This window comes from Littorina saxatilis, linkage group LG13, assembly GCF_037325665.1.
Source record: "Littorina saxatilis isolate snail1 linkage group LG13, US_GU_Lsax_2.0, whole genome shotgun sequence".
NCBI classification, from domain to species: Eukaryota; Metazoa; Mollusca; class Gastropoda; order Littorinimorpha; family Littorinidae; genus Littorina; species Littorina saxatilis.
The window spans coordinates 13,213,430-13,225,611 of NC_090257.1; the positions used below are offsets into that span (position 1 = coordinate 13,213,430).

Genomic DNA, 12,182 nt, shown 5'->3' on the forward strand with positions numbered 1-12,182 from the left:
CCTGCTACCAGTCCCAGGGCAGGGAGTAAGAACCAGTAGCTTAGGACAAGACAAACCCCCAGAGGGCTCAAGCCAGCGTGCGCTCTCTAAATAACCTTGGTACCAAGTAACACCAGCATGACACAGACAGTGTACAACAAGGAGAAGCCCTTACATGGACACACACACACAGACACACACACAGACACACACACCGTACACACACACAGACACACACAAACAGTGGTTTGTACTCACAGAGGCCGTGACTTTGAACACAGATGATGTGACCACCAGCTCTTTGGAGTCAGGATTTTTCTGAACACTGCACAATCAGAGAGAAAACACACATTGTGGTCATTTTCCACTTTTCTGTCTGCATTGACATGCAATCACTCTAATCAACGATGTAGACATACTGTATACCCCTAAGCAAAGATTAATGCCAAATGATGAGAATAATTATATAAAAGTTAGAAACATTTTGAAAAACCAACATTCATGTCTATGTTCAGAGCCTTCTCGTGAGTGTGTGTGTGTGTGTGTGTGTGTGTGTGTGTGTGAGTGTGTGTGTATACATGCATGTGTGTGTGCCTGAGAGAGAGAGAGAGAGAGAGAGAGAGAGAGAGAGAGAGAGAGAGAGAGAGAGAAAGAGAGATCAAATCAAATCAAATTTTATTTCTCGAGGGTTGTGGCATAAGCAATACAACGAGCTTTTTTTCAACCAGCCCTCGCCAGAGAGAGAGAGAGAGAGAGAGAGAGAGAGAGAAAGAGAGAGAGACAGTTCTTGATCTAAGGGCAAAAACTCTTGCCAGCATGCTAGCAGGCATCTTGATCCTGATACACTAGGTGATACAGGCAACAGGCAACAAAATCCTGATGCAGCTACTTTATTGTATCAATAAACATCCAACAGGGACAGACCCATCCTGAACTCAGGTCAAAATGAGTTCGGCTCATTCTCTCCCTGACAGGATGCCTTGAGTTTCCTTGTCTGGCAAGGAAACCGATTTTTTTTACATATTTAGAGCTTTTTGTAATGTATTATTGATATAAGCAGATTCGCGATCGTCAATAAGGATTTTTCATGGTGTTGTGTAATTTTTAAATTACAAAGGAATTGATTTGTAAGACAGTTTCAAGGGAGCTATTTTTTCACGGTTGTATTTACTGTGCAAACAACTCTAAATATGGCAAAAGTGTCACGTGATAATCAACTGTTTGGTTTCGGCGTTCGCTGAAGCAGACGATTTTTTCTGTAGTGATGCAACCATATATTACGGTCTCCTTCCGGCAGCAGTCCCAAAATTTCGACTTGTTTTGACCTTAGAACGATGTCTTTATCATAACTGTGAAGAACAGAACGGAGATCACTGTCGAAGTCGGCCAATCTGCAATCATTTTCGTCTCGCGAATACTGATCTCAAATTTAGATCCCGTGCTCGCGAAAAACATATGGGAGATAACTCTGTATTCCTAGTTTTGATAGATTCGCGTAGGACTGTCGCGTCCGGTCAGGGAGAGAATAAGCCGAGCTCATTTTGACCTGAGTTGAGGATGGGACGTACAAACCCTCATCTTGAGACACTCTGGTTCTAATCTGAGCCTACAGTCACTTGCTTGAGAAAGGAAAAAGCCTAGCCCGATTTGAGAGCATGAGCCAAACAGTTTATACAAGGAACATGCCTTTAAACAGAGAAAGTTAGTGGTGGTGTAACCATCAACTTTCTCACACTACTATCTTAGCACAACTGATGCCTAGTGTTAAATCATGGGTCTAACGGGTTGCAAAACTGCAGTTGACAAATGAAAGGTGCCCTTCCATACCAGCACAGCCTCATCTTTAAGGAGTGGAACCCCCCTGTAAGACCTCAAACATCACGTCTTAAAAGGGAGGGACTCCCTGGGAGTCTTAAAATGCAGGTATATTTACACACATAATGAACTGAATTAAGCCTAACAAAAATAAGATGTAAAAAGAGGGAAGATCTATAAAAAGGGGGCCCGCTGCATTGAGCAATGTCACATATTGAACTGCTGTATGGTCAAAAGGGAGTCAAACGTGCTCTGATGGCTTACCTCACAAGATCTTTGTACAGCTGCTTAGTGACGTCCAGGTAGGGGTCTATCTTGTCCTCATACTGACAGATCTGCCCTCCCAGACACAGGTGTTCAAACAGGTGAAAGAGGAACTGTTCTCGGTCCGACTCATTGAACATACAGTAGCAGTCAGAATCCTCATTCAGCAGCATCTGTGGAGAGGAAAACAAATGGCCATAATTACCAAATTACTGATAACCATGCCTAGATACACCCGCCTGGTAGGAAATCCCATAACCATGATTGAACGTAGGTGAGTGAGAAGCTACAGATCCTTAACTACTCTGAGACCAGCTTTATGAGAGCGGCGGTGTCCATTACTCTTCTTCCTCTTCAACTTCTACACTTACTGGTTGAAGAGGTGTTCCCATCAGGCTGTACTGGGTCACTCTCTCCTACATGAAGAGTATGGTATGTGGTGCAAAAGTTAGACACTGCATGTGTCTGGCAGACTCGCTTTCAGCCATGGACGTGTATCGGGGATTCCTTGCCAAGACTGACTGCCTGCCAGAGCTGCTGAGCTCAGTCTGCCCACCAATGAGACGAGAACATATCACCCCCTCACTTTGTTTACCCCGCCAGTAGAATCTGTCTACCTGTTATCCCTAATAGCTTTCTTGGAGCCAGAAGTGAGAGTTGAGCATTGATTGAGGACCAGCTGCCAGGTTTGTTTGCAGAGGTGCTACCTCTCCTAAGACTCAACCAACATAGGGGACCAATGGAAACCATGAAATGTGAGTGATAGACGGAAGAGTTGCACCCATGTACTAATGATGTTGCTTTCAGTAATAGATATTGTTTCCAAATATCTCTCTGATATGCAAATATCTCTCTGCCATGGAAAGAATTAGGAACCTCTGCACAAATTGCTTGTTTGTGTCCTGCGCATTACATTAAGCGTTTAAAGGAAATTACTCATGTAGCATCGGGTGATACCTAGATTTGAATTACACATTAACATGCTTCCATTTGAAACTTCGAGGTCTTCATCGGGGATTGACGCCCGACAAAAGCTAATTGAAGCCCGGCGGAGCGAAGCGACGGAGGGCTTCAATTAGACGTTGGGAGGGCGTCAATCCCCGATGAAGACCTCGAAGTTTCAGATGGAAGCATGTTAATGTTATTGTAATTCAATCTGACGACGATCTCTTTCCTGCTTTCATGCGGTTGTAAACAGACAGAATTGGTTCTGTTCTGTTCACACACTACTTTCAGTCCACCTACCTGCAAGGGTCAAGTCCCAAGAAATATGTCTCTGTATTCCTATCGTATCACTCTGCTCCTGTTTTGTTTTCTTTCACACACATTTTCCCTTCTTTTTTGACGGGTTTCTGGACAGCAAACTCTAAAACATCACAAAAGCGATCTTTGGAATTGACTGACGTCATCACTTATGGTCTCGGTATTTCGTTGGCCTTCATATTTCCTACTTGTAAAATGACCCTCAAAGCTAACCGAGACTAGTTGAGGCTGTATCAATGCGCCTCGCCAGCAGGTTGTTAATGGATTTTTTAGCGAGTGGTTATCGACAATTAATGACCGGTAATTTTTAATGAGTTGGGGCATTCTGACCAATCACAGGATCTGTTTCATTAAAACGCAAACTTGATTGAATTACAATTTGTTTTAATTACATGAAAAGACAGCAATTATATCAGATAATGTGCTTTTAGGTTGTTTGTATATGTATCATTAATTATCTGGAGCATCAATCATGAGAATATATCATATACATCATCGATCATACATCACAAGCATTTCAAAAAAGTCTAAAACTGCATTTCACAAAATTATGGTCCACAATTTTTGAGAATGATGCAACCATTTTCTCACAAGACTAATGTTACTTTTCTAAACTGACCTGTCTGAGCTCATCAGAGACAGTGAAGTCGCCAAAAAACTCATCCATGCACTTGCGGATAGAACCACAGGAACGCACAACATCCTCGTAGAGCTTGTCAAAGAATGACATGGACATGACAGTGCACGGGATGGATGTGGCCGTCACCGACTCTGCCTTCAAGCCTGTGGGTAAAAACAGTATGACATCAATGAATAAATCAATCTGCTTGCATGTGCAGGCATCACCTGTGACAAAAATACAAACAATCTGAATGACACGTCTAAGTACCACTATGCGTAAGATATCACACAATGTTAAAACAAGAAGAGCAAACGCTCGATCGAGTCACTTTCGCAGTTCTGAATATTATATGAGGCATCAGATGGACAGGAAGAAATTGCTATTCACAACACAATGAGTCACGTTCACATAAAATTTGAGCCCGGTCACTTTTATAGTTTCCGAGAAAAGCCCAACGTTAAGTTGTGTGTTGCCGAACAGAAAAGGCTAGTTATCTCCCTTGTTTTTCTGATAATGTTCGTAAAAGGCTACAGATGTAAATACTTTGATGTAAAGAATAATCCTACAAAGTTTCAATCACATCCGATGAACTTTGTCAAAGATATAAAATGTCTAATTTTTCCTTTGACGCTGACCTGTGACCTTGAAAAAGGTCAAAGGTCAACGAAACCATCGTTAAAGTGTAGAGGTCATTGGAGGTCACGACTAAACAAAATATGAGCCCGATCGCTTTGATAGTTTCCGAGAAAAGTCCAACGTTAAGGTGGTGTCTACGGACGGCCGGCCGGCCGGACGGCCGGCCGGACAGACTAACACTGACCGATTACATAGAGTCACTTTTTCTCAAGTGACTCAAAAATTAACAATACCTGACATTTGATTATAAAGTACACATATATATATATATAAGATATTTGGATTCAAATGTATTATTTCCCATACTCAAATGTTGATACATGCACTATGTACCTGTTATCTTACACAGCTCCTGTAACCAAATCAACTTTATAACGAGCATCAACAATATACACAAGCAGATTTGAAAGATTTGAGTGGCGCAACATTCGGGAAGCTCATTAAGCCTCAAGAATGATTACATTCACTTAGATGATCAACGTTCACTTAGATGATCAACATTCACTTAGATGATCAACATTCACTTAGATGATCAACATTCCCTTAGATGATCAACATTCACTTAGATGATCAACATTCACTTAGATGATCAACATTCACTTAGATGATCAACACTCACTTAGATGATCAACATTCACTTAGATGATCAACATTCACGTTTCTCAGCAACTGCTTCGTTTTGGTTAGAACAGTTTTCAATGGGTAATTTTTAGCCATGCCCACTACCCCTAAAGTTGGATTAGTGACACCCGACCGACTTTCAAACTTCTACCACAATTTAAACAAGTCGCGTAAGGCGAAATTACTACATTTAGTCAAGCTGTGGAACTCACAGAATGAAACTGAACGTAGTCCGCCGCTAGTGCAAAAGGCAGTGAAAGTGACGAGCCTGTTTGGCGCGGTAGCGATTGCGCTGTGCTTCATAGCACGCTTTACTGTACCTCTCTTCGTTTTAACTTTCTGAGCGTGTTTTTAATCCAAACATATCATATCTATATGTTTTTGGAATCAGGAACCGACAAGGAATAAGATGAAATTGTTTTTAAAACGATTTCGGAAATTTAATTTTGATCATAATTTTTATATTTTTAATTTTCAGAGCTTGTTTTTAATCCAAATATAACATATGTATATGTTTTTGGAATCAGAAAATGACGAAGAATAAGATGAAATTGTTTTTGGATCGTTTAATAAAAAAATAATTTTAATTACAAGTTTCCGATTTTTAATGACCAAACTCACTCATTAGTTTTTAAGCCACCAAGCTGAAATGCAATACCAAACCCCGGGCTTCGTCAAAGATTGCTTTGCCAAAATTTCAATCAATTTGATTGAAAAAATGAGGGTGTGACAGTGCCGCCTCAACTTTTACAAAAAGCCGGATATGACGTCATCAAAGGTATTTATCGAAAAAAAGAAAAAAACGTCCGGGGATATCATACCTAGGAACTCTCATGTCAAATTTCATAAAGATCGGCCCAGTAGTTTAGTCTGAATCGCTCTACACACACACACAGACAGACAGACAGACAGACAGACAGACACACATACACCACGACCCTCGTCTCGATTCCCCCCTCTATGTTAAAACATTTAGTCAAAACTTGACTAAATGTAAAAACAATTGAAGGTTCACAGATAATGGGACATTCAGCGCTCCACCCAAAAAGAAAAAGAAACTACGAACTGACTCTTCTTTCCTTTATCATGTTACAGTAATCAACCTTGCATTTCTTTTGGCCTTATACAGTTGAACTTGCCCATTGTTACCGCCTCTGGAAAGTGACTGTGTAACTGCCCACAACGACCACTTTAACGGATTCCAGACTTGTTTGCCTTCTATGTTATTTACCTTCCCATAGTTGACCACCTGTCTACAAAGACCACTTTTGCTCGGTCCCTCGGGGGGTCATTATTGACAGGTTCCACTGTATTTGCTTCTCAACAAAGAATAAATGAATCTTCTCACCAACAGGGCTCCACTTGCCAGAGGCTGCCAGAGATTGGAGAGTACTTGTCACATTGTCATCTTTCAAAAAGTCCTGCAAATGTTGGTAACAAAATGTCAGTCCAAAAATATTAAAAACATGTACATGTATATATAAAATGTCTAAGCCGTCAGATGAAGCTCTGGTGTGTGAGTTGAACACACACATATATATATACTAGCAGTCAGGCCCGGCTTCGCCCGGGTGTTTCTGCTCTCCCCTCTCTCAGAAACCTCTCGAATCTTATTCCAGTGTGGACAAGAAAAATGACAGTGTGAGCTCATACATTTGGATATGTAGGCAAGGCAAGTTTCTATTTGGTTCAACGTGTTCTTCGTGATTTGTTTACCCCTTCTCACACCCACTGTAGTTACCGTCTGATCAAAGCACGCATACCTCATGAGTGAGCGCGTCATACCTTTTTGAACAGGGGAGAGAAATCTGTAAATTCTCGTGATCTTTCACTGAGGCGATCGTTTCGTAAACATTATTCGCGATGATCTGGAAGGCAGGGAGGGGGAGCAGTGTGTGTGTGTGGGGGGGGGGGGGGGGGGCGGCGGGATGATAGCGGGCGGGGGGTAACCCTTGAGAATGACACGGTATACTGGTTTGATGAAAGTTACCTCCCTTCCGTGGGTGACAAAGCATGACTTACCTCCCTTGCACTATATAGACTGTATTGATAGATGGGGAGGGTAATTATCCAGGAAGGAAACAATGTCTGGAGAAACTAAAACCCAGGTGCACATTTGTGGGTCCAGGGCAGTGTGCATGCAAAATATCTTGTGCTTATCTTTTGCCATCTCTGAGCTTTGGCGATCACAGACAGACAGACACACACACACACAGACAGACAGACACTCTCTTTTATTTATATGTACTAGCAGTTAAGCCCGGCTTCGCCCGGGAGTAAGCGGAGCCCTGTAGCAATTTAAGACGCTCGCTATCCCATTATCATTAGCTTTACCTCCTTTGTTTGGATACAAAAAAAGAGTTATCTCCCTTACATTCTAGAAATTTCCGGAACTGTCCAGTTAATTTTTCATTCTTCATTTCTTCCCCTCCTAGGAGCAATAGCGAGTCTCTAATATCACTGGCATGATGTGCTTGCTACAGGTGAACAGTAGGCACTGAACTGGTCTTGCACCATATAGGCTGTATTCAATAAATGGGAGGTCCATAATCTGAGAAAGGAAACAATGAATCAAGAAACTAAAACCCAGGTGCACATCTGCGGCACCTAGAGAGTGTACGTGCACACTATCTTGTTCCTGCCTCTTGCCATCTCAGAGGTATGGCGACCACAGACAAAAAAAGAGTTATCTCCCTTACCTTCTAGAAATTTCCGGAACTGTCTAATTAATTTTTCATTCTTCATTTCTTCCCCTCATAGGAGCAATTATAGCGAGTCTCTAATATCACTGGCATGATGTGCTTGCTACAGGTGAACAGTAGGCACTGAACTGGTCTTGCACCATATAGGCTGTATTCAATAAATGGGAGGTCCATAATCTGAGAAAGGAAACAATGAATCAAGAAACTAAAACCCAGGTGCACATCTGCGGCACTATCTTGTTCCTGCCTCTTGCCATCTCAGAGGTATGGCGACCACAGACAAAAAAGAGTTATCTCCCTTACCTTCTAGAAATTTCCGGAATTGTCCAGTTAATTTTTCATTCTTCATTTCTTCCCCTCATAGGAGCAATAGCGAGTCTCTAATATCACTGGCATGATGTGCTTGCTACAGGTGAACAGTAGGCACTGAACTGGTCTTGCACCATATAGGCTGTATTCAATAAATGGGAGGTCCATAATCTGAGAAAGGAAACAGTGAATCAAGAAACTAAAACCCAGGTGCACATCTGCGGCACCTAGGGAGTGTACGTGCACACTATCTTGTTCCTGCCTCTTGCCATCTCAGAGGTATGGCGACCACAGACAGACAGACAGACAGACAGACAGACACTCTCTTTTATTATATGTATAGATAGATAGATATGTATAGATAGATGTATAGATACATGCACAGGCACATTCACAGGCACATTCACACACAAACCTACACACAAACCTACACACAAACACACACCAGGGCTCTCCTAAAGGGTCCCAGGACCCCCAATTGTAAATGTTAGGGGGTCAAAGGACCCCCAATTGTCAATGTTAGGGGGTTAAAGGACCCCCAATTGTCAATGTTAGGGGGTCAAAGGACTCCCAATTGTCAATGTTAGGGGGTCAAAGGACTCCCAATTGTCAATGTTAGGGGGTCAAAGGACCCCCAATTGTAAATGTTAGGGGGTCAAAGGACCCCCAATTGTAAATGTTAGGGGGTCAAAGGACCCCCAATTGTAAATGTTAGGGGGTCAAAGGACTCCCAATTGTCAATGTTAGGGGCTCAAAGGACTCCCATTAGTGGAACTTTAGATGGTCCCAAAACCAGGAGGACTTTTGGAAGTTCTGTGAGACCTTCAAAAAAACATTCTTTGTCATATCGGTTACATTTACTCCAAAAACTCATGTTGGTACAGGTCATGCAGTAAATGTTCTTGTTTTCAGAATCAATCCAAGTGTACATGTACCGTACTTTCAGGGTCATAAGGGGCGACTTTTTTCCTCGAGTTTGACCCCTGCTGTCTTGTATAAGAAGCGCCTAATCCGTGTATGGAATACGAAAAAAATCAAAGAGACCGCCTGAGTACCAGTCAAACAACACACACAGACACCAATACTCACCAGAACAAATTGATCTTTTTCATACGCTTGAAACATCTGATCAAAGGTGTACATCTGTGCTCCGATTCTGCCTTTCATGCACCTGGATATTATTAGAAAACAATCATGTATACAATAAGAAAAACAAACAATAATCCAACTGTTAGCTGTGACTTTTAATTAAACTTTTAAAAAAAACTGTTAGGTTTATACCGTGAATAATTTCTATTTCAACCACTTTTCAGTGATTAATGTGTGGTTGTGTAAACATTAGTTTGTTGGCCTAGGCTGGAGATCCGACCAGCCGGTTACAGAGCCCCCAGACTAGGGGACCGGCACTCTACTTTATTTAAGTCTGATGGGTTGTTCATTAAAGAACTGTGGTCTTTGCTCTTTTGAAAAAAGATTACTGCTGATCTGTTTTAGACTCAGAAAGACTTGTGTTTCAGCAACAGCGCGATCACTGATGAGAGACTGACCGTAGCCTCGCGAGAGATGCGGTTCGAAGCAGACATAAGTCGAAGTAACTTAAGACGAAGCAGATTTATGTTTTGCCATGAAACCTGGTTTTTTGTTTGTTTTGTTTTTTCCATGTTGTTAATGATATATTCATATATATATATATATATATATATAACACTTTTTTTTTTTAACTAATGCTGCTTCAAGCCTTGTTACCAGTGATTCACGTTGCTTGGTTCGCGGACGAATTTAGTGATCAATGCCGAATCAGTGACCCGTGAGCTTTGCTGTTGCAATCTCAGTTCACTGAAATGCTTAGGAATAAAGAAGAATGGTGTCAGATAAAAGAAAGGAGAGGTAAGAGGGGGAAAAAAGTTAAAAAGATGAAAAAGAAAAAGAAAAAATAAAAATGCAATGGCAGGGCTCAAACCTACAACCTCACGAACCCTAGCACAGTTCGTTAACAACCGAGATAAGAACGGCTACCTGCCTAGCAAGGGAAAGCTAGGAATATCTATTATGTGAGATACCATTGACTGGTTCAGCCAGGGGACTCCATAACCCGCTCCTGAGCCACTCTGTAGTTTGTTGGTAAACACTAAACTGGTGTAATGAAAATTGAAATACAAGCTTTTAAATAGTAAAAACAGAAATCCACAGAGATCTTGTCTAACTATGAACACAGATGTAAAACATATTCACTGGTTGTTAAAGTTCAAGTTCACTGCAGAATGTTAGAACAAACCCATGAGAATAACAACCAGTCACCAAGTCAAATATCTCTCCCTCTCTCTCACTGACACGAATGAGTGGAATGAGCTACCAGAGGAGGTTGTCAGCGCGGCGACAGCAGCCGCCTTCACCTCCAGCGCATCCCATGCACCACTGCCAGCACCTGTAAACAAAACCCTGTACCCTGTCCTAGGCCACCAGTAAGTAGGGTCGATGAAGGCTAGGGCAGCACCGGCAGGGGTTTAACCCCTGCAACCGCTCCGGCCGCCGGCTTGGCCTAGCCCGAGACTTGAAAATACTGTGTGGTCCTGCCCCCCCCCCCCCCCACCCCCCTCTCCCTGCAAATTAGGTTGTTGTTTTTTTGTGTGTTTTTTTCTTCCGCAACCCTCCAATGCGCCACTAATAGTCAGAACGTTGACTCTGGGCGTTAAATGGAAGAAGAAGAAGAAGACACACAAACACACACACACACATACATGCACACACACACACACGCGGAAGAACGAACGCACATTAACCGAAACACTGCGAACAGGTCAAAACATGAGAATATATCTTTTAACGATCTTCAGTAACGAGTTTTCACGATAATGGTTCGTATGCTATAAGTATAACTGCAAGAAAATTCCAGAAGTTCGAACGTTGACGGTTGAGGAGAGAGTAGAGAGTCCTTAGCAACTGAAGCTGTTTGCAATCAATTATCAAGCATGCGAGTGTTCAGCCTGCAAACCTAAAACATCAAACCTCCTACCATTTCATCAAATAATCCTGATTATCTTTGTCCAACAGGGAAGGGAATTCTTTCCCGTCAATGTGTCGAAACGTGAATTTTGCTGCCGCGTCCGCCATACTGTCAATTATTCAGGGGAGAGCACTGTTATTTCTGAGGAAAGGTTACTCCCTTGACTTACCTCGCTCCCCTCGAAATCTCTGTGACTGGTGAGTGAGCGTGAGAGCTGATTTGAACTTTTAAAATCACAAATTGTAATCAGATAAGATAAGACTAATCTGTATAAACGAGCGTTGTGGCAAAAGCATATAAATAGAGAATACTACATGGCTTGCTGTGTCGTACCAGATTTACACGAGTCTGACAGTGTTTTTTAAACTGGTATTGAACTGCGAGCGAAAGCGAGCTGTTCACTATTAGTGAAAAAGTAACGAGTGTAAATCTGGTACGACACAGCAAGCCATGTAGTATTCTGTTTATCCTACATACTGTACTTACGTGTATTTTACTGAAAATGTCCTGCAGTCGAGGCAGCTAAATTGAAGACGCTTGTCACGTTTTGGAACCTCGATCTCTTCTAAAGCCTCGTGCAATCTATTACTGACGTCAAAGTAAAGAAACGTCACTGTGAAAGTGTGGCGTGACGTGTTAGTTCTAAAAATTCATCGAGGGTAATTAGCGAGCGCAATTTTTTTTTCTATAATGACGTTTGTCTCGCCGGGTGACTGTGGCATCATTAGCGGCAGTGCAAAAACAGGTCCGGCCCTGCCAGGCTTGCTTGACATGACCTCATTTACATGGCACACGTGTGATTTGAACGATTCATTATCTCACGAGTGTCTCTCTCACGTATACATGTAGGATAATCTTCTTTTTTTTCAGCCAGCAATCGCCCGGACTGATAGGACTACTCTAAATCAGTCAAATCGAGTCAGTAGCCTATGGACCACAGGCAGACCGTCGATCGTTGCATAACTTA

General features: G+C 42.1%; 1 protein-coding gene across 1 annotated transcript in view; it reads right to left on the reverse strand.

The window, feature by feature from the left end:
* LOC138983651 (cilia- and flagella-associated protein 300-like) overlaps positions 1–11,341 on the reverse strand; it is a 121,999-nt gene extending 110,658 nt beyond the window's left edge. Inside the window, exons 1-6 of the mRNA XM_070356932.1 lie at positions 11,225–11,341; positions 9,301–9,382; positions 6,549–6,621; positions 3,941–4,104; positions 2,059–2,231; positions 238–304 (exon numbers count right to left, since the gene is read on the reverse strand). Coding sequence (XP_070213033.1) covers positions 238–304; positions 2,059–2,231; positions 3,941–4,104; positions 6,549–6,621; positions 9,301–9,382; positions 11,225–11,322 — 657 coding nt within the window. The 5' untranslated portion in view covers positions 11,323–11,341. The remainder of the gene's footprint in view (positions 1–237; positions 305–2,058; positions 2,232–3,940; positions 4,105–6,548; positions 6,622–9,300; positions 9,383–11,224) is intronic.
* Between the last annotated feature and the right edge of the window lie 841 nt (positions 11,342–12,182).